This window comes from Diabrotica undecimpunctata, chromosome 9 (genome assembly GCF_040954645.1).
Source record: "Diabrotica undecimpunctata isolate CICGRU chromosome 9, icDiaUnde3, whole genome shotgun sequence".
In the NCBI taxonomy this organism is placed as follows: Eukaryota; Metazoa; Arthropoda; class Insecta; order Coleoptera; family Chrysomelidae; genus Diabrotica; species Diabrotica undecimpunctata.
The window spans coordinates 21,247,994-21,268,012 of record NC_092811.1 but is presented as its reverse complement, the minus strand read 5'-3'; the positions used below and the strand labels follow the sequence as shown (position 1 = coordinate 21,268,012).

The 20,019-nt window shown below is 36.3% G+C and overlaps 1 protein-coding gene across 1 annotated transcript in view; it reads left to right on the top strand.

Moving 5' to 3' along the window:
* LOC140450461 (uncharacterized) overlaps nucleotides 1-13,792 on the top strand; it is a 117,246-nt gene extending 103,454 nt beyond the window's left edge. Inside the window, exons 4-5 of the mRNA XM_072544105.1 lie at nucleotides 2,899-3,089; nucleotides 12,732-13,792. Coding sequence (XP_072400206.1) covers nucleotides 2,899-3,089; nucleotides 12,732-13,773 — 1,233 coding nt within the window. The 3' untranslated portion in view covers nucleotides 13,774-13,792. The remainder of the gene's footprint in view (nucleotides 1-2,898; nucleotides 3,090-12,731) is intronic.
* The last annotated feature ends 6,227 nt before the right edge of the window (nucleotides 13,793-20,019 follow it).

The window sequence follows — 20,019 nt, the reverse complement described above, 5'->3', positions numbered from 1 at the left end:
TTTTTCATTAACTGTTAGAGGACCAATTTTTCGGCGTTTACACGGCACTAAAGAATTAAACTTTATTTTGCAAATAGATAAAATAAAACGTTTTATTTTATCTAAAGAATTAAACTTTATTTTGCAAATAGGTAGGTACTTATTAAACTTTTATTGGTTATATATAACCAATAAAATAAACATCTTACATTTCTTGCAAATTCATTAGTACCTGTTAACCTCCATCACTCCGACACTGGCAACCTTATTTAGGGATTAGTAAACCTCACAACTATTGTATTCTATTCTGCTCCAACCTTTATACCTGGTGGTCATACTCAATTTAAAATTGTTTTCCTATATACTTCTGTAAACTTGTTGACAAATATCTGTTTTTCATTGAGTCACCCGTATCAACAGTTTAGGGATTTGCATACATAATTTATTGTTTTATTACTCTCTCATACATAAAAATACACTATAAGACTTATTTCTAATTCGTAAAATCTAAATGGCACTGAAAGTGGATGATTAGAGTTTTTCCTTTCCATTACATTAATTTTTGAAAATATATTAATAATAAGTCTTCGGAGAGGAATCGCTAGGATTATCGGTAGAACTATTACTTGTTTTGTAATTTGTTTTGTAATTGTCTTTTTAATTCTAGAACAACAAGATTTAAGATATCTTGGACTTAACATAGGATGTATTTTCTTTAGAAAGTCCATCAATCCTTCGATATCCTCCGAGTAAGTTCTGGCAACACTGAGAGAATCTGAAGAACCATGCGCATTTTCAAAGAAGTCAATAAGTTCTTCCTGTGTTAAGTAACCATTGTTGGAGTTTTCTTTGAAGAATTGACTGGCGCATTTAGTAAGATCTTCTACTAGGTTTCTGTTCTTTTATTGTTGAGTTTTTGGTTTTTTGCTTCGTGGCTTCGGTTCAACGAAGGCATTTTCGTAGTCTCTTATCGGGGGGATATTTTTTCGAAAACGTTTCGTTTAGGGTGCTAGGATGAGGATGTATCTTGATCTAAGGTATCCATTTGAGTCTTATTGGATAAGTCGCAGTTTATCGGAGTTTATTTGATTGAGAGGTAATGATTTTTCTAGACGTTTCAGCCTCAAAAAGACAGGATTGTGTGGAAGAATTTATCGACAAAGGAGCTGATTGTTGTACTGTAGTTTCAGTCTCAGTAGGAGAGCATTGTGTAGAAGAAATTGTCGAAAGTGGAGCTGATTGGTGTACTTTATGTAGAGAGTTTAGATGAACAGTATTTTGGGTGTTGATTGAAGGAGTTTGATTATTTTTATTGGGACACTGAGATGCAAAATGTCCTTGCTGCTTGCATAAGTAGCAAGATTGCTTTTCGATGGAAAAAAATTCGATAGGTGTTATCCTCATAGTTAATTAACATAGAATCGGGTAATTTGTCTAAATTAGTTGGCTCTATAAAAGTGTATCGTCGGAAACTCAAGATATGCTTGAATGCTGGATTTGAAGTCCCTATCCTGAGAAAGTCAATTGAAGTTATTAGATGTATACCTAAATTTTTTAGTTGTTCTTTTATATTTCTGTGCAGAATACTTTGCGCCGCTTAATGATCGTCTCTCGCCTCCGGTTGTCAGTTCTGTTTTTTGCTTTCGAGGAGGATTGAATTCGTCTTGTGCGAAATTGAGTGAGAAGCGTAAACGTGTGGTTGTGACGATGGAAAAACGTCTACGTCTGCTTAAAAGGATCGACAAAGGTGAATCGGTAAAGAAAATTTGTTCAGAGTTGAATGTGGGGAAAAGTACAGTGAATGACTGGCGAAGGGATCGGCGTTCAATGGAGGATTTCTGCGCCCAAATGGAATCAGATAAAAATCTAAAAACTAGATGCACTAAAAAAACGAAATTCGAGATAGTAGATGAAGCTCTTTGGTTGTGGTTCCTTTAAGAACGGCGAAGGGGCACACCTATTAGAGGCCCGATTCTAAGGGAAAAGGCTTTATGTATACACAGCATAATTATAGACGGAGGCGAATTTATTGCAAGTGAAGGTTGGCTGACTCGCTGGAAGGCACGTCACGGAGTTAATTATGCACACGTAAGTGGAGAAAAAAATGTCCGCGGACGCTTCAGATACAACTAATTTTACCTCCAAGTTTGTAGAAATTATAAAAGTGGAAAAATTAAAACCCGAACAAGTATATAACATGGATGAGACGAGTCTCAATTTTAAATTGCTTTCAGAAAAAACATTTTTGGAAAGTCATGGAAAATTGGCTTCTGGATTTAAAAAGAATAAAGAGCGCATTACAGTTGCTGTTTGTTCAAATGCAGCAGTAACACACAAAATTCCTCTTTTCGTTTTTGGTAAGTCCGCTAAACCGCGTGCATTTAAAAATTTACATCCATCGTCCCTCCCCGTATTCTACAGATCACACAAATCAGCATGGATGAGCTCTGATCTATTCAAAGAATGGTTTGAGCGTGAATTTGTTCCGAGAGTAGTAAAGCAGTCCTACTTCTGGATAATGCTCCAATTCATCCTAGAAAGCTAACATGTGAGACAGATGACATAAAAATTATCTTTCTTGTTCCTAATGTGACAAGCTTGTTGCAACCGATATATCAAGGTGTGATTGAAAGCTTGAAAAGACGATTCAGACATAAATTACTGTCCGAAATGTTACAATGCGCAGAAAGTGAAGATCTCAATCTTATTGATATCCTCAAAAAAATTAACCTAAAGGACGTAATTTACATGTTAGCTTCCGCCTTCCAAGAAATTCCTGCTTCTACTTTCGTTAAGTCTTGGCGAAAACTTTGGGCCAACATTGAGGAACTTCTTGAGTGCCAACAATCACACGAAGAAGATAATTCTACCACCATTCTTTAAGATCTCCAAACGTTATCCGAAAATGTCTAATTTGAGGCCGAAGATATTGAAGAATGGATGAACTGTGACGAGGAACTTGTAAACGAATTTTTGACAGACGACGAAATAATTACACTAGCAACACATGAAGAGCCCTATGAAAATGAGGCGACTGATGATGATGATGTTGGCGGAGAGGAAAAGGTCGGCCACACCGAAGCGAGAGCTGCAATGGAGGTGGCATTGAAGTATATTGAACAACAACCTGGGTCATCTTCAATAGACGTCTTGTTATTTTAAAAATGCAGAGATATAGCTTTTAAAAATTCACTTAATGTCAAGAAACAGAAGAAAGTTACCGATTTTTTTAAAACAACTTTGTAAAATATTTAAATGTGTATATATGTACATAGAAATAAATAGTATTTTTCAACTGTATACTCCGTGATCTTTATTATTATTGACCTTCCTGTACATGTATTTGATATATGTATGTATGTACTTGATTTTTCTTATGAAAATGGATTAACCGGCCATTTGGTCAACCGGCCAGGCTCGGGTCCCGAGGTGGCCGGTAAAGAGGGAGTCTACTGTATATATATATATATATATATATATATATATATATATATATATATATATATATATATATATATATATATATATATATATTGTACCAAGAAAAATTTGTATGAATTATCCAATTCTCTCCACAGCTCCGTGTCCCCTCTCAGAACAAATTTGATCTCCTTCGACTATCGACAACTTATTCACACGTTACTAATATGATATAATATTATTTGACCCAAAATTCTCAAATTGAATATATTATGAATGTTTTTCCCGTTGAAACGCTTCCTCTGCCTTGAGTTGTCCAATTCCTCGTTCTATGCAAAATTAACTATCAGTTCTCAGCAGCCTCCTATGTAATTTGAAATATTAAACAAGATATTGCAATTTAGTGTCTTCAATGCTCTCCTTCGAATACACGTACCTTTTCAATGATGCCAGCCTCTTTTCCTCTCGCCAAACTTAATCTCTCGTTCCGAAATAAACAGCGATACGTAGAATACAAGTAGGAAAAGTTTACTTACAAATTTACCAGATCAACTATCGTCGAACACACGTACTTCATCAACTCACAACTTATTCTTTATCACTCACTACCCTTGGAGACCACCTCGAAAACCAACCATTCACTTTAAGAAACTGGAACTAACTAACTCTCTCATCTCTTTTATCCATCCATCCAACCTCTCATTATACACACCCACATCACCCTTTCCAAATTCTCGTCCAATCAGAAATTTGCATACCACTCCCCACATAAAATCAGAAATATCTACAAACTTTCCTAATTCATATTATTTCTACAAGGACACTTAATTTCTACTGGGTATTTACAGATTCCGAAAAATCATTTACTTATTAACTATTTTTATTGTCCTGTTCATGGCGCAAACCCGGATTACGGGACACTTTATGGCTTATGGGGAAAAACCATCGTTAACTTTTATTCATTGTACCCGCACTATTCACTTGTTATATTTATACAAAAGATTATTTATGACTAAGTAATCTTAGTCATAAATAATCTTTTGTATAAATTCCAGGCAGCTCGGAGTATTTTTATTTTCTATAATCTCTGAAATATTGATTTCGTCGTACATTTAATATTTTTATTCTTCAATTTTGCATACCACAACAATATATATATATATATATATATATATATATATATATATATATATATATATATAAGATAAATTAAATTGTAGATTTAATAATAAATTGAAATAAACATTACAATATGAATATACAGTCCATCTAATTTACAAACCGTTGCACGTCATTATCTACGTCAGAGATCGAAGTTGACATAGTTGCCAAAGTATAAAAAAATCCTGAATCCATTTTAAATCAAATAGGTCACATAATTATTGCAAAAGTGGATTATACAACAAAACAAATTAATATTTAATGTAAATAAATAGAAACAAAACAAGAGTTAAAAAATAATCTTAAACCGTATTCATTTTACAAATTCCCAATCGTCAATAGAACCACGTGTAAGCCAAACAGGGTCGTACTGATGTACGACCTATGTATCATATGATTTTTAAAAATATTTACTTTTGAAACTGTTAGTGTAAGAATTTCTTGAAATTTAATCATTATATCACAATTAAACTAAACTCTAAAAAATAACACGACCTGTAAATAACTTAACAATAACTATAAAATAAATATAACACAATATATTAACTTAAAAATCAACACGATACAATTTGAATTTAAAATGCTGGCAAGTTTGGATCTGTAACATGAGAATCTGTCTGACTTAAGGTAATAAATTATATTTAATAGCCTCTTGACCAATGAGACGGCGAATATCAACACGTGCTCATGTTTACTGATGGGAATTTGGTAAACGAATGTACTTTAAAAACAATTTGAGCCGCTTTTATGAGTCGTATAAAGATGTAAAATGGAATACATAGATATTTATTTTATTTTATGTAAAATGTAAAATAAAGAGTGTTAACTCCGCAACTGTCAAATAAGTGTTACCAATTTATGCCAAAATATCACCTTCGTTCGATTACAGTTACAGTGTGTTCCGAACAAATGTTCTTCATAAAAACACTTTAAAATGCATTTATACAAATGAAATAAAACATATTATTGTGTATTTCTTTAAGTTTAAGGAAAGAAAAAAGTTGACACGGTTGAAATGGACTACCTAAGAAGAGCTTGCCGTATATCAAGAGTAGAACGTATACCTAATTCTGAAATTAGAAGAAAAACAGATAGAGTACATACAACTTCTGAAAGAATAGAAACTAGACAGTTAATATGGTATGGACACGTACAGAGGATGGACGACAACAGATGGCCAAAAAGAGCTATGGAATACAATCCAAGTAATAGAAGGAAACGAGGAAGACCAGCTAAGTCTTGGATACAAGGTGTTATGGAAACCATGAAAGATAGAGCCATTGATGAAGACACCTGGAGAGATAGAAAAAGATGGCGATCGAAATGCGGGAAGCGGCAGAAGCTGTAGGATCCCCGCTTATATATATATATATATATATATATATATATATATATATATATATATATATATATATATATATATATATATATTTCTTTAAGTTAACATTAATAGAAATCTTTAAATATTATTTCTACGCGTATATAATAAAATATGTCTAGTGGCTGTAATACCAGTGTACTCGGCAAAGTGATTCTAAAAAAGAACACACCTACCGCCTAAATATTTCGTGTTGGTATTGTAAAGAATTTATTTTGCCTACCTCAGGGTAAGATTATGGGGGTAGAAAATTGGGGACTGAAACTATGGGGGCGAAGATAGGGCAAGCAAAACAATCGGTATATGTGCGAACGGCACTCAGGGGTTAGCTGGAGAGTTGGGGTCGTGGATAAGTGAACGAAAAGGGTGTCAGATTGGGATAACTACCAGAATATGAAATAAAAGAATACTTACACAAATCTCCTGGGCAACTGGGCAAATAAAACAACAAGTTAGGGCTTCTAGCAATTTAGAATAAGGGCGCCGCTTTGAAGGATACTAAACTTGCTGAAGGAAAGAAGAAAAGGGCTCTTCCTTCGTAAAAAGTAAACACACAAAAAAAAGGTTAGAAGATTTTTCTAAACTAAAATAAACAAAATGGTTGGAGCAATAAATTAAACATTTATTTGTGTCTCTAACAAACAGTTACAAAAATACAGATTGCACAAAAAATATTGTTGTGAATTTATTAATTGTTATGTCTTTAATTTATAATGTCTTTATCAAAAGGTTCTTATCTAAATTTATTAAAAAGCACAATAACTGATATTAATTTATTTATCACTAAAGATACATAATTTATTAAAAAGCGAACGTAACATTTATCGCGGGCGCGAATCTTCTTTATTAACTGTTTTCTATTCTCCAAAAAGTCCTGTTATATATTCCCTACTGTTAGACTAGAAACGTCTACGGCCTTCTTGACTAGACAGAGCGGCGAATTGTTCTCAGAACCGGTATGGTTAAATCGGCTTATCTCCAGAAGGTTCGAATTGTTGTTTTTATTACAAAGGGGGACCCATCGTGTGTCAGGTAGGCATTACCTAAAAAATACGTGAATGAATGAAAATATTAGTAATAAATATATTTACGGTTTTGGGTCAGAATTTATCGTAACATTGCCCCCCTCTTAAAAGATTGTTCCTCCTGGAACCTTGTCGGGACTGGAACCGGAACGGTATGCTGGTATCGGCAACTGGACCCTCTTTTACAACTTCCAGTTGTATAAAAATGACAAGGTACGGTTTTCTCTCCGCACCAGTAACTATGCGGATTGCAACAGACTAACACCTGGACTTCGGTGTCTTTAAAGATCTCTTCCACCATATTTCGGATAACCCTCCAATCTAATTGGCGGCACTCCAACTTTGGCATGGCTAACTTTTGCACGTCGGACTCCAGTACGTGCTCTCTCAATTGAAGTAAGGCTTCCCATACATCTCGGTAGGTAGGTTGGCCACGGGCAGTGTCTTTTGTTACCAGGTAGAAAAGGTAACGTGATGCATCTTGGAGTTTCAAGGTTTTACCGGGAGCTGGCACTTGGCATTGAAGTTCTGCAACTCGACCAAACTTCCTTCGAAAGACGGATGCCAACCCTGGTGCGTCTTTGATACTGGCCGGGATGGTAAGGGCCAGCGAGTAGTCATCGGGGAGCGCGAGTAGATCTTGCTTTTCTTCAGTGGTAACACCATGTCTCGCTTTACCGGTACCTCCATAGGCACCCATGAATTCCTCAAACGTGAGGTCAGACACATCGTGGACTTGGTTTACTTCCACTTCTTCATCTACGTTGTGGTCACCTTCGAAAGACGCCAACCGGTTATGGTGTACTATCATCGGCTTTCCCCTCGGAATCTTGCTTATTCGGTAGATGACATCGTTGATCTTCTCCATAATTAGGTATGAGCCTTCCCAAAACTGCTGCAATTTGGGAGAACAACCTTTTCGCTTCTTGGGATTATAGAGCCAGACCTTGTCGTTCTTCTTAAAGCAACCCTTTTCGGCTTGTGTATCGTACCGTTTCTTCATTCGGTCGCTAGCGATCTGAAGGTGAGAACGGACCAACTTATGTACATCGTCCATTCTTCTTCGTAATTCGATCACATAATCTTCACCTGCTACATCTTCTCCAGGTCGACATCCAAACTCGAGATCACAAGGTAGTCGCATTTCGCGTCCGAATAGGACTTTGGCTGGTGTCTGGCCTGTTGATTCGTTAACAGCAGATCTGTAGGCCATTGTGAAGAACGGAAGGTATTGGTCCCAGTCTCGCTGATGATCGGACACCATCTTTGTCAAATACTTGCCAACTGTCCTATTCATTCGTTCTACCATACCATCCGATTGCGGATGATACGCGGTAGTTCTTGTTTTCTTCATGCCTAGTCTATCACATATTCCTTGGAATAGATCGCTTTCGAAGTTCCTGCCTTGGTCACTATGTATCTCCAAAGGCACTCCAAATCGGCTGATATATTCTTGGATCAACTTATCTGCAACGGTGGCGGCCTTCTGGTCGGGAAGTGCGTAAATCTCGACCCACTTAGTAAAGTAATCCATTACTACCAACATGTACTTGCCTCCATTCTCACTTTCTGGAAATGGCCCAGCGATGTCTAAAGCTATTCTTTCAAACGGGCTTCCAACATTATATTGTCTCATAGGAGCTCTCCTTTTTCCGTAAGGCCCGTTACTCGTGGCACAAATAGTACATTTCTTACACCAGTCTTTTACATCGTCGGAACTGTTCATCCAATAAAACCGTTCCCGAATTCGCTGAAGGGTTTTCTTTACACCAAAATGCCCTCCCGATGGACTGTCGTGTAACTGACGAAGTACTTCGGCTATTCTGCTCTTTGGGATCACCAACTGTCTTCTCTTCTCTGAACCGTCATCATTTTCCAGGACTCGTTTGAGCAAGCCATCTTCGATGATAAATGAGTCCCACTGGGCCCAATACGTCTTAACTACTGAGCATAGGTTTGATATTTCCTGCCAAGGTGGTCGACGGTTTTCCTCTTTCCATTTTCGGATTTTCTGTATAACTGTATCTCTCTCTTGTTCTTCCCTTATCTTAGTAGGCGTCCAGTCGTCGTTGACAATCGTCGTTCTTAGCACTGCTGCTTCCTTGGATTCCGTTTTGTTGCAGTGGGAACACTCTGCTGAGCATGGCCTTCTGGAAAGAGAATCAGCGTTTCTGTGGCTAACTCCGGCCCGGTGCTCAATCCTAAAATCGTATTCTTGGAGTCGTTCGATCCACCTGGCTATCTGACCCTCTGGATTCTTAAACTGCATCAACCATTTAAGGGCGGCATGGTCGGTTCGGATTAGAAACTTCCTACCATAAAGGTATTGATAGAAGTGCTCTACTGATTTTACTACTGCTAGAAGTTCTCTTCTCGTGACACAATAATTCCGCTCAGGTTTTGAAAGAACTTTACTAAAATATCCGAGGACTCGTTCCTGTCCTCCTTGAATCTGAGACAGCACTCCTCCAATTCCCACATTACTTGCATGTGTATCTAAGATGAACTCTCCTTCTGGCAGTGGATACCCTAAAATTGGTGCTGTTATTAAATGCTTTTTCAAGGTCTCAAAGGCATTTTGGCAGTCTGTATCCCAGCGGTAATCTCTTGCTTCCTCCGTAAGTCGCGTTAATGGCTTAGCGATATCTGCAAACTTCTTAATAAACCTCCGGTAGTAAGTACATAGTCCAAGAAAACTTCTCACTTGATGTTTGTCAGTTGGTTTTGGCCATTCCTTAATGGAATCGATTTTTCCCTTATCCACGGCCACTCCTTCTTTACTGACTATATGACCCAGATAATTGACTCTACCTTGAAATAGCTGGCACTTCTTGGGGTTTAGCATCAATTGGGCAGCTTTAAGTCGATTAAAAACGTTTTCTAAATTCCTCAAATGATCTTCGAATGTCTCCCCCAAGACGATTATGTCATCTAAATAAACCAGGCATGTTTTCCAAGATAACCCTCTCAACACATTTTCCATAAGCCTCTCAAATGTCGCAGGAGCATTACAGAGTCCAAATGGCATAACGTTGAATTGCCACAATCCAGATCCTGTGGTGAAGGCTGTCTTTTCTTTATCTACTGGGTCCATTTCTACCTGCCAGTATCCAGACTTCAAATCCAAAGTAGAAAACAATTTACTTCCAGCCAATGTGTCCAATGTGTCATCGATCCGAGGCAGAGGATAACTATCTTTCTTGGTAACGTTGTTCAGCAAACGGTAATCCACACAGAACCTCGTCGTTCCGTCTTTCTTCTTAACCAGGACCACCGGAGAGACCCATGGGCTCGTAGAAGTTTCTATCACCCCGTCTTTCTTCATTTCCTGAACAATCGTTTCAGCTTCCTCTCTAATCGCCTGTGGTAATCGTCGAGCTGTTTGACGAATTGGCTTAGCATTACCAGTATCAATTTTATGCTTAACAACGGTAGTTCTTCCCGTCTTTCCTCCTTTCGGTACGAAAATATCACGATACTGCCGAAGAAATTCCCTTAATTTCCTTTTCTCCATCTGGTTTAGAGACTGTCCTGCAACTGCAACCACTTGGTCGAATTTGTCGTTGGAATTATCAGATGTTGTCGCCTGACCGATTATGGATGTCACAGGTACACAAGTTCCTACTTTTGTCTCTTTCTTTATGGTCACTGGGTAGTCATTGACATTGATAAGCCTCACAGGAATTTCCTTAGCCAAAGTCACCAATTCCTTTCCAATTATGATTCCACGGCCAACCTCATCGTCGTGGTTCCAAGGCTTCATCATAACAGGTCTCCCTTCGTCCACAATTCCCTGTAGCCGCGCTACTATGATCGTTTCGCTTCTCGCAGGCACGACTGTATCTTCTTTAATGGCTGCTTGAACAGTGTTGTCATTATGTGGATGGAGAAATACTTCCTCGTTGCCAACTTTGATTACCTTATTCTTAAAATCCAATTGGAATCCATGCATACTCATTACGTCCATTCCTAATATAACATCCTCTTCGATGTCAGCAACTATAACAGTATGGACAAACTTTTCTGCTCCAATTCCCAATTGTACCTGGATTTCTCCATGAATGTTGGCATTCTCACCTGTAGCGGTCCGAAGTCGCAACCTCGTTGGTAACAGTTTCTTTCGGCTGTTTATAACTGTCGGGCCTATAATGGTTCTGGTCGCTCCGGTATCCACCAACAACGTATGCTTTTTACCATTTATGTCTCCATCTACATATACACTATCTTCACGACATTTCAAAGAAGCTATTAGTATGAGAGGGTCTTTGGAAAAGTTCTGGGTCGAAGCTGCCCCCCTAAGGCTGACCCGTTCTAGTTTTCCTGATGGTGAGTTTCTTGATTTGCGTCGTACCTAGGGTGTTAACAGGAGCTTCGTACGTGTCCTATTTCGCCACAATTCCAGCATCTGATGGTCTTCGTTTTCTTATATGTCATGCTTTTCATCATATTAACGAGCTGGTCAAGTTTATCTTCATCTCCTTCCTCTTTTATAGTCCTAACTTTACTGTACCCGCCAGAGGCCTGCGTAGCTGACTCGTATTCGAGAGCGGCGGATAAGACATCAACCAGCGTCTTGTGACGAGCTAATCGTAGTGTTCTCTGCATTTCATGATCACGAAGACCATCAATAAACGTTTGAACGGCCAATTTTTCCATCATGTCTTCGGGAGCTGTTGGATAAGCATATCGTACTAATCTGGCAATATCTACCTCATATTCTTGAAGAGCCTCATCTTTCTTCTGTCTACGATTTTTAAGCTGCGACTGATATACATGCTCCAAATGTTCGTGGCCATATCGCATATTTAACCTCTTCTTCAGTTGTTCGAAATCATCGGTCTCCTCTACGGCTATGGTCTGAAGCACATCTAAGGCATCTCCTCGAAGAGCGATAGTCAGGTTTACAGCCTTTTCTTTTTTAGACCATCCATTCGCTCTTGCGGCTGGTTCGAACTGTTTCATGTAGTTGTTCCATGACGATTATCATCTTAACCGGTCTTAAGACATCCACACCAAGAAAATTGAATCAACTCCTGATTCCTAATCACCCAAACATCTTTTCTGTCTGAGATCTCTTGCTTGACTCCTTTGCGTTAGATTTTACAAATTCAACCAAAATGAATTCACCTCGCGCCTCACAGCTAGTTTTTGTGGTCTATGAACCTAAACAAACAATCTACCCTTCTTGACCTCATTCTTAGCAACGAACCGACAAAAAAACATTGAAATATTCCCAGCTTTATTACGTTTTAGAAAAATTGAGTACCTGTCTCGCAATATTTTTTCTAAGAATCTCTTTTCAACCGGAATATTTGGGGGCTTGAATGTAAACAAATCGTTGTTCAGCAACAAAAAAATCTTGAAATATTATAGTTAGAAATAACATGTACGAAATGGGGAATTTTGAATGTAAATAAAGAAAAAAACACTCCAGTGCTAATACGTCTTTACTACGAGATAAACAACACGCCTTTTATTGATTATTTTAAACGTTGCAAACAGACAAACAGGGGCGTCTTTAGAAATTTTTAACATATAAATATTTCGTAGTTAAAAAAGTTTAAAACGCTACAGTATCATGTGACGTCACGGGCTATGACGCCGATGACGTGCAACGGTATGTTAATTGGATGAAGTATATGTGAGAAAGTTTTCACATTTAAATGGATGTCTACTCCCAGTCTGTCAGTAGTAATGCCGTAAACTTATTTTTATAACAAAACTAATTATTGATTGTAAGAATCATTACTCATTTTTGTTTTAGGTTGACTATCAATTATGGTTAAGAATAAAACAAAGTTAATGTTAATAGCATTGATGATATCGAAAATCACAATTATTTTTGTAATATATTTGAAGAGCTCAAAGTTGCAAAACGACATTTTTTATAAGTTATCCAAACCAATTACTATAAAGTTATTGTTAAATAGAAAGACTTCTGTACTCTCAACTGACGATTACAATCGCCTGCTTAATATCAGCTTTGAGTTTTCTATAATGAATCAAGTGTGCCATGAAAATGCCCCATTATTAGCGCTTATATTAGTCCATTCCGCACCTTCAAATTTCAGGAGAAGGCAGACAATAAGGACTACATGGGGGCAAGTGGGAGAAAATAAAAAATTACTGTTCATGATAGCAGATCCTGGTTCTTCAAAAAAACAGAAAAAAATAGAAGTTGAAAATGCGCAATTTGGTGATATTATACAAGGAAATTTTATAGACAGTTATAAAAACTTGTCTTACAAGCATATAATGGTTCTTAAATACTTTATTTATCATTGTCCACATGCAAAATTTTTATTAAAAACCGACGACGACGTGTTCATCAACTGGCCAAGTATGGAAAATTTCCTTACTTATGATGTGCGGCCTTACGGTGATAGACAAACCATATACTGTGTTACAAGAACTCACAGCCCTGTAGAAAGAAACGATTCCAAATGGGTGGTAACATTTAATGAATATCCAGAAGAAGTCTATCCACCGTATTGTCTTGGATATGTTCTTATTTACACACCAGAAGTAGTAGTAGCTCTATACAACGAAGCGCAACAATCAAATTCCTTTTTGTGGGTAGACGATGCATTCGTAACTGGTATTCTTTTTAAGAAATTGAGGTATATTCACACAGATATCGAATTTTTGGAATTATCGGACGAAAATTTGTATGCTATTGTTGAGCAATCCACCGACGTTAAAATTAAACCGTTTCTATTTAAATTGCTCAATGGAATAGGAATGAAAATTGTTTGGGAATATGTTTCAAATCATGAACCTCCAAAGAATATTTACAAATTATATCGGTAATAAAATTTTGTTAAAAAAACTCAAATATTGGTTTTATTTAATAACAATACTTTTAACAATTACTTATACCTTTTTATTTTCTGATGTGATTTTGTCCTTATTGCGATTCCTTATTATTCATCTTTTTCTTTACGGCATCCACAATGAGAAGATTAGAGGGATTACAGTGTAGGTATATAATTCGAATACTTTAAAATTGGACTGCTTTTTGTAGAAAGGAACCAACCCCAAAATCGTATTCTTGAGTAAATTGGCGTTAAAGTTCTGATGGTAATTGACAATTCAGTTCAGATCAAAAATAGTTTAAACTTAAAACATACTCGTACATCGGCTTTAATATAGTCCGTCTAGAAAGTATCCGGAAAAAAGAAAGAATTATAATTTTATTAATTAAATATTTCATATCATTTACTTACATAACCTCCATTTAAATCTAAAAACTCAACTAAATGTCCAGGTACACCCGAAACTAGGTCAAGGCCATAATTTTTGGTAATGGTGTTCCAGGCCTGTAAAACTGACCGAATCAAACCTTCTTTATCTCGTGGCGCTGCTCTTCCACTTCAATCTTCATCGGTCCCCATATGTTTTCAATGGGGCTAAGATCTGGAGATGCTGCTGGCCACGGAATTGTTGTCAATTCGTGTTCTTGGATCCAAGCTTAAGTATAAGCAGAAGTATGGCATCTTGCATTATCTTGCTGAAAACGCCACCCCTCTGGATATAAAACATGAGCCGTTTCAAGAAGAAAACCATTTAGGATGTCACAATATTTCGCATTATCAACAGTACCGGTAACTATACAGAGATGTGTAGCACCACGCTGAGATATTGCTCCCCAAACCATTATTATAGTGGGAAATTTGGAAATTTGAACGGTAACATTTTCTCTTGATAGGACTTTTAGATGATTTGCACCAAGCTGGAAACAAGTTTCATCAGATATAAAGACATTATTAAAATTATCTTCTCGAAAACGTTGACAAAAACCTATTCTTTGTTGCCTTTGCAGAGGTGTCATTGTAGGGACTTTTTTTGATTCCTTGATATGTAGTATTGCTTTTTCTGTGACATGCGGACAGTTTCTGGGCACACTTTTATTCATCGTTGATTTTCAAATCTGTTCGCTAATTTTCGAAACCCTTGGCGCGGATGTTGTCGTCCTAAAGCCACAAAAGCATTTAAATTGTTCTAACCCGAAACAGGTCTATGTCTCATATCTATGCCATTTTTTATCCTCTTTATTGTCTCATACACAGCACTTTTGTTGAGTTCAGTCAATTGCACTAATTTTTTAACGTTTCGGACACCCTTTCTATACAAATATTCCACCACTTTTCTTTTTTCTACTTGCGACATTATTTCATAAATCTTAAGTCTGTTTACAAACTTAAGTACAAAATACTTTTTTTGGTACAGTTGTAGAAAGTTCGGAAATTGATATACCTTTAACATTTTATAGACTGTTCCTAACAAACGAGATACTCGATATTTTAGTGCAGTAAACAAATCGATATGCCGAACAAAAAATTATTGATGCTATAAATCGTGAAAACGTTAAGGACAAATTCAAATCTCACTAACTGGAATGATACTAACAGAGAAGAAATATTAAAATTTTTGGAAATTTTGATATGGATGGATTTAAATACAAAACCACGACTACGAGATTACTGGAGCACTAATTTTATCCATCATTGTTCAATATACAAGACGACAAACATGTCGAGGTGTAGGTTTGAGGCTCTTCTGGCTTGCTTCCATTTTTCAGATAATGAAGCTTGTCCTGAAGAAAGCAGATTGTTCAAAGTTGAACCATTGTTGCAGGCGTTCAATAGAAGTTTTTAATCTGCTTTGATACCAGGCAAATACGTTTGCATTCATGAATCGATGATTCCCTTTAGAGGACGTTTGTCATTTTTATAGTACATACCTGGCAAACGTAATAAATATGGCGTAAAAGTTTTCAAACTCTGTGGAAAAGGCGGCTACACATATCACGCAAAAATTTATGGTGGAAAGCAAAAAAGATTAAAGGAACAATCACTAGCATCCCTAGTGGTCATGGAATTAATGATAACAATATTCATCTAATTGGAACACTTCGTAAAAATAGGAAATACAATCCTAAGTCGGTGTTTGAAGAAAAGTTAAATTAAGGAGATATGATGGCGCTACAGAGCAACACAAAAGTTATTGTAGGAAAATGGATCGACAAAAGAGAGGTAACATTTTTGACTACAAAATCTTGTCCAGAAATGGTCGACGTTCATAAACAATCAGGAATAAAAAGAAAACCGTCTACAATAGTAGAATATAATTCTGTTAAATCTTACACTGACGTCTCTGATCAAAAAGCTTCCTACAGTAATCCCATCAGACGGTCTATAAAATGGTATCGGAAAGTGGGAATAGAGTTATTGAACGGTTATTGACTAATACAGCCGTAGTGAATGCTTTAATTCTGTACAACAAAGCATTGAACAAAACAATGGATGTAACACAATTTCGCGAAGAATTAGTGACTTCCATTTGCAAAGACAATAATGTTACAAAATCTCAACAAACACACCATAGGCTGGAAGAATATGACAAAAGAGGACGATGTGTTATATGTTACAGCACACTGACAAAATCCTTTGGTCACGCACATGCATCTAAGATTTCCAAACAGTGCAACACTAGCTGTACTGGTACTGAATGTAGAGAAAAAAAAATGATTTGTAACAATTGTTTTTTTTTTTAAACACATAATGTATATTTACAATAATTTGTTTAGATATAATATCTTCTTCTTTAGGTGCCGTCTTCTTAGCGAAGGTTGGCGATGACCTCTGGAAAGTCTTCCCTATTTTGGGCTTTCCTTATTAAACTTTGAAAGTCTAATCCTGTCCAATCTTTGATGTTTCGCAGCCAGGTCATTTGTCGTCTACCCGGGCCGCGTCCGTCTTCTATGTTCCCTTCTATAGTAAGCTGAAGGAAGTTGTACCTGTCGTGTCTAAATATGTGTGCAAGATACTTACTGCCAGCTCTTCTTCACTGCCAACAATCAGTACTGTATCATCGGCATACCTGATATTGTTCACGATTTTTCCATTGACTTTTATTCCTTCTTGTGCTTCATCTAGAGCATGTGCAAAGATGTCCTCTGAGTACGTTAAATAATAATGGTAATAGTATACAACCTTGTCTAACTTCTCTTTGGATGTTTATGGTTTCAGTATCACCCATTTCAGTTCTGACAGAGGTGTTTTGGTTCCAGTAGAGTTCACGTATTGTATTAATGTCGTTTGGATCCAGGTTCTTTTTTTTTGCAAGCATTCTATTAGCTGATCGTGTTTGACTTTGTCAAAATCCTTTTCATAATCTATAAAGTACAAGTAGACATCTTTTTGTTGATCCCATCACTTTTGCACGAGAACAATGAAACTGAACAAAGCTTCTCGAGTTCCCATACCGTTTCGAAAGCCAAATTTTTCCGGACCCATATCTTCTTCGCATTTTTTGCAAATTCTGTTATGGATAATTTTTATAAATAGCTTCAGAATATGGGATATGAGACTTATTAATCGAAAGTCGTTACATTTTTTTGCGTAGTTTGATTTAGGTATAGGCACAAACGTAGACGTTAACCAACCTTGTGGAATTGTACCAGTTTTGTATATACTGTTGAAGAGTCTTGATAATAGTTCTAAATTGTCTTCTTCCAAAAGTTGTTTAATTTCACTATGAACTTAGTCAGGTCCAGAGGCTTTTCCGGTTTTCATATTTTTAAGGCGTATTTTAATTCTGATGTTAAGATGGGCAAGTCGTTATTTTCGATGTTTGTTTGTCTATCAATATTTATTGTTCTATTGTCTGAGAATAGGTTTTGTATGTATGTTTGCCATTCAACGCTTATTTCTTCTATTGTCGTCAGGACTCTATCATCCGTGCTTGTTATTGTGCTACACTGCCTAGCGTTTCTGATCCCACACATTTCTTTAATTTTCTTATGGAGAAGTCTATGATCATGTTTATTCTGTAGGTCTTCTATATCTTCGCAAGTTTCTACAAGCCACTGTGCTTTTGCTTCACTCCCATTATTATCGATATTTTATGCTTTTTTGTAAGCTGCATTAGTCCTTGTAGGTCTCCGTAGAAGTCTTCAATTTCAGTGTCGGGCTTATCAGTTGTTGGAGCATATACCTGTATGATAATGATATCGATTGGACTTCCATGTAATTGTAGAAGTAGCATACGATCACTCGTTTTTAATGCATTTTTTTATACCTTCGCTTACGATGATACCAACTCCATTCCAATGCTGTCTTTGATTGTTACCTGAGTAGTATATTGTCTTGTTGTCAATTTTCATCGTTCCTGAATTAGGCCACCTCATCTCACTGATGCCAAGGGTACTAATGTCAAGTCTATTCATTTCTTGGATGGTGTTGTGGATTTTGCCGGCTTCAAACATACTGTTGACATTCCAGGTTTCAATTTGTATGATTTGTTTATCTTTAAATCTTTCCACTTTCGGGTGGGTCCTAGCCTTCTTCGTGGGGATTCTTAGCACCCCTGACGATCTAAGGTCTGCCACGGACTGGGGACCAATCGTGTGGTTGTGCTTTGCATGGTCATTAGTCTAGGGAAATCTGACGATCTTTAATGTATTCCCGTTGCCTTCTACATCCTTATGCCGTTGACCATATATAGGCTCATCCGCCTTTGAGGTCAATTTCTCAACCCCAGGACAAAAAAGTGCCCTACCACTTACTAACTCATCCGCCCGAAGCCGTTGTTCAGTTAGTGGGGGATTGCTTTTACCGGCATATAATATAAGTTTCATAAATAATGTGTATCAACTTCAATACATATAGGCTATGAGTAATGACATTAAAAAAAGTCGTCTAGGTGAACTGCGTGTATCAAAAATAAACGCACCCTACAAAGCCCTTTTTAAATAAAAAAAATTGTCATTATATGAATTAACTCATACATATAGAACATATAGAGAATTAACTCATACACATAGGGCCCAGAAGTTAAAGTGTTAAAAATGTAAATACAACATAATTATTAACAAATTAAAAATGAAAATTTACACACAATATTTTGTGGGTTGGTTCTTTTAAATACAAAATACAAATTATCAGATTCTGTTTAAAGATACTTTATTGTCTACAGAGAGCAAAACATTATTAACAATAATTAAATTTCTGACGATTCCATTTCAAAATGTGGCGCACCACTGAAGCCATCAACATAGTCCATAATGTCTGTGCTGGTAATATTTGTATAAAAATGTTTGCAATCATTCGGAATCAAATGCATTACTGATTTTATGTCTACTAGTTTTGGGTTTGATATTTGTTTTCCATTGAACCACATAGGTAGTAGTAGATCTTTAAATACTGCTGGTCGGCCCACTTGTTTTTTTTTCTAATATCTATTTCAGAATAAATATTATCACTCTCAAAGTTTGTTCTCAAAAAATAGAAAATGGTTTTTCTTTATCAAGAAATATCTTATTATTACAACCTTATTTTCCACATCGACTTTTCTGTTTATTATTTGTTTTTCCAACTCGGCAGTTCCAAAAAATTCAGTAGATAGCATTCGCGTAACTTTAAATTTGTTTTTTTGTCCGACATGTTTCCATAACATACCTCGTTTTCCGCCCAGACGTAAAAATGACCTTTGTTGGTGGAACCAGAGTTTTTTTAAAACAGTTGTCCTTATTTTATTTCTGCTATGTAGATAATATTCGGAACATTGGGTCCAATGAAAGTTATTCGAATTAATAAAATATTAGGTTTAAAATTACTTAACTCTTTAATTGAAGGTTTGCACACCACGTATCTGTTAAAGTAATACCACGTAACTCCGTAACTAAATCAGGAAAAACTCCTAACTCCAATAAAGGATTATATTTTAGGTATATTTATACAAAGAAAAGATCCTACTGATATTATAATTATATTTATTATGTTTCTAAAAATATAAAGTCAGTAAGGCCTACTTTTTCAAAGTTATTTAGCTTTTTGTTGCTCCTGTACAAACAGGATAATGTGAGTTACGTGGTTTGTTAATTAGCCCGTCATCATTACAGGGTGATTACAGCAAGACACTTTAATTTTATATAATAAAAGTATGAGTACCAAAAATTCATTAAATAAATACCACTTGACATATTTATAATACCACAAACTTTTTTATGTAATAAAATATATAAAATTTTGTTATTGTGCAATCATTGGCAAA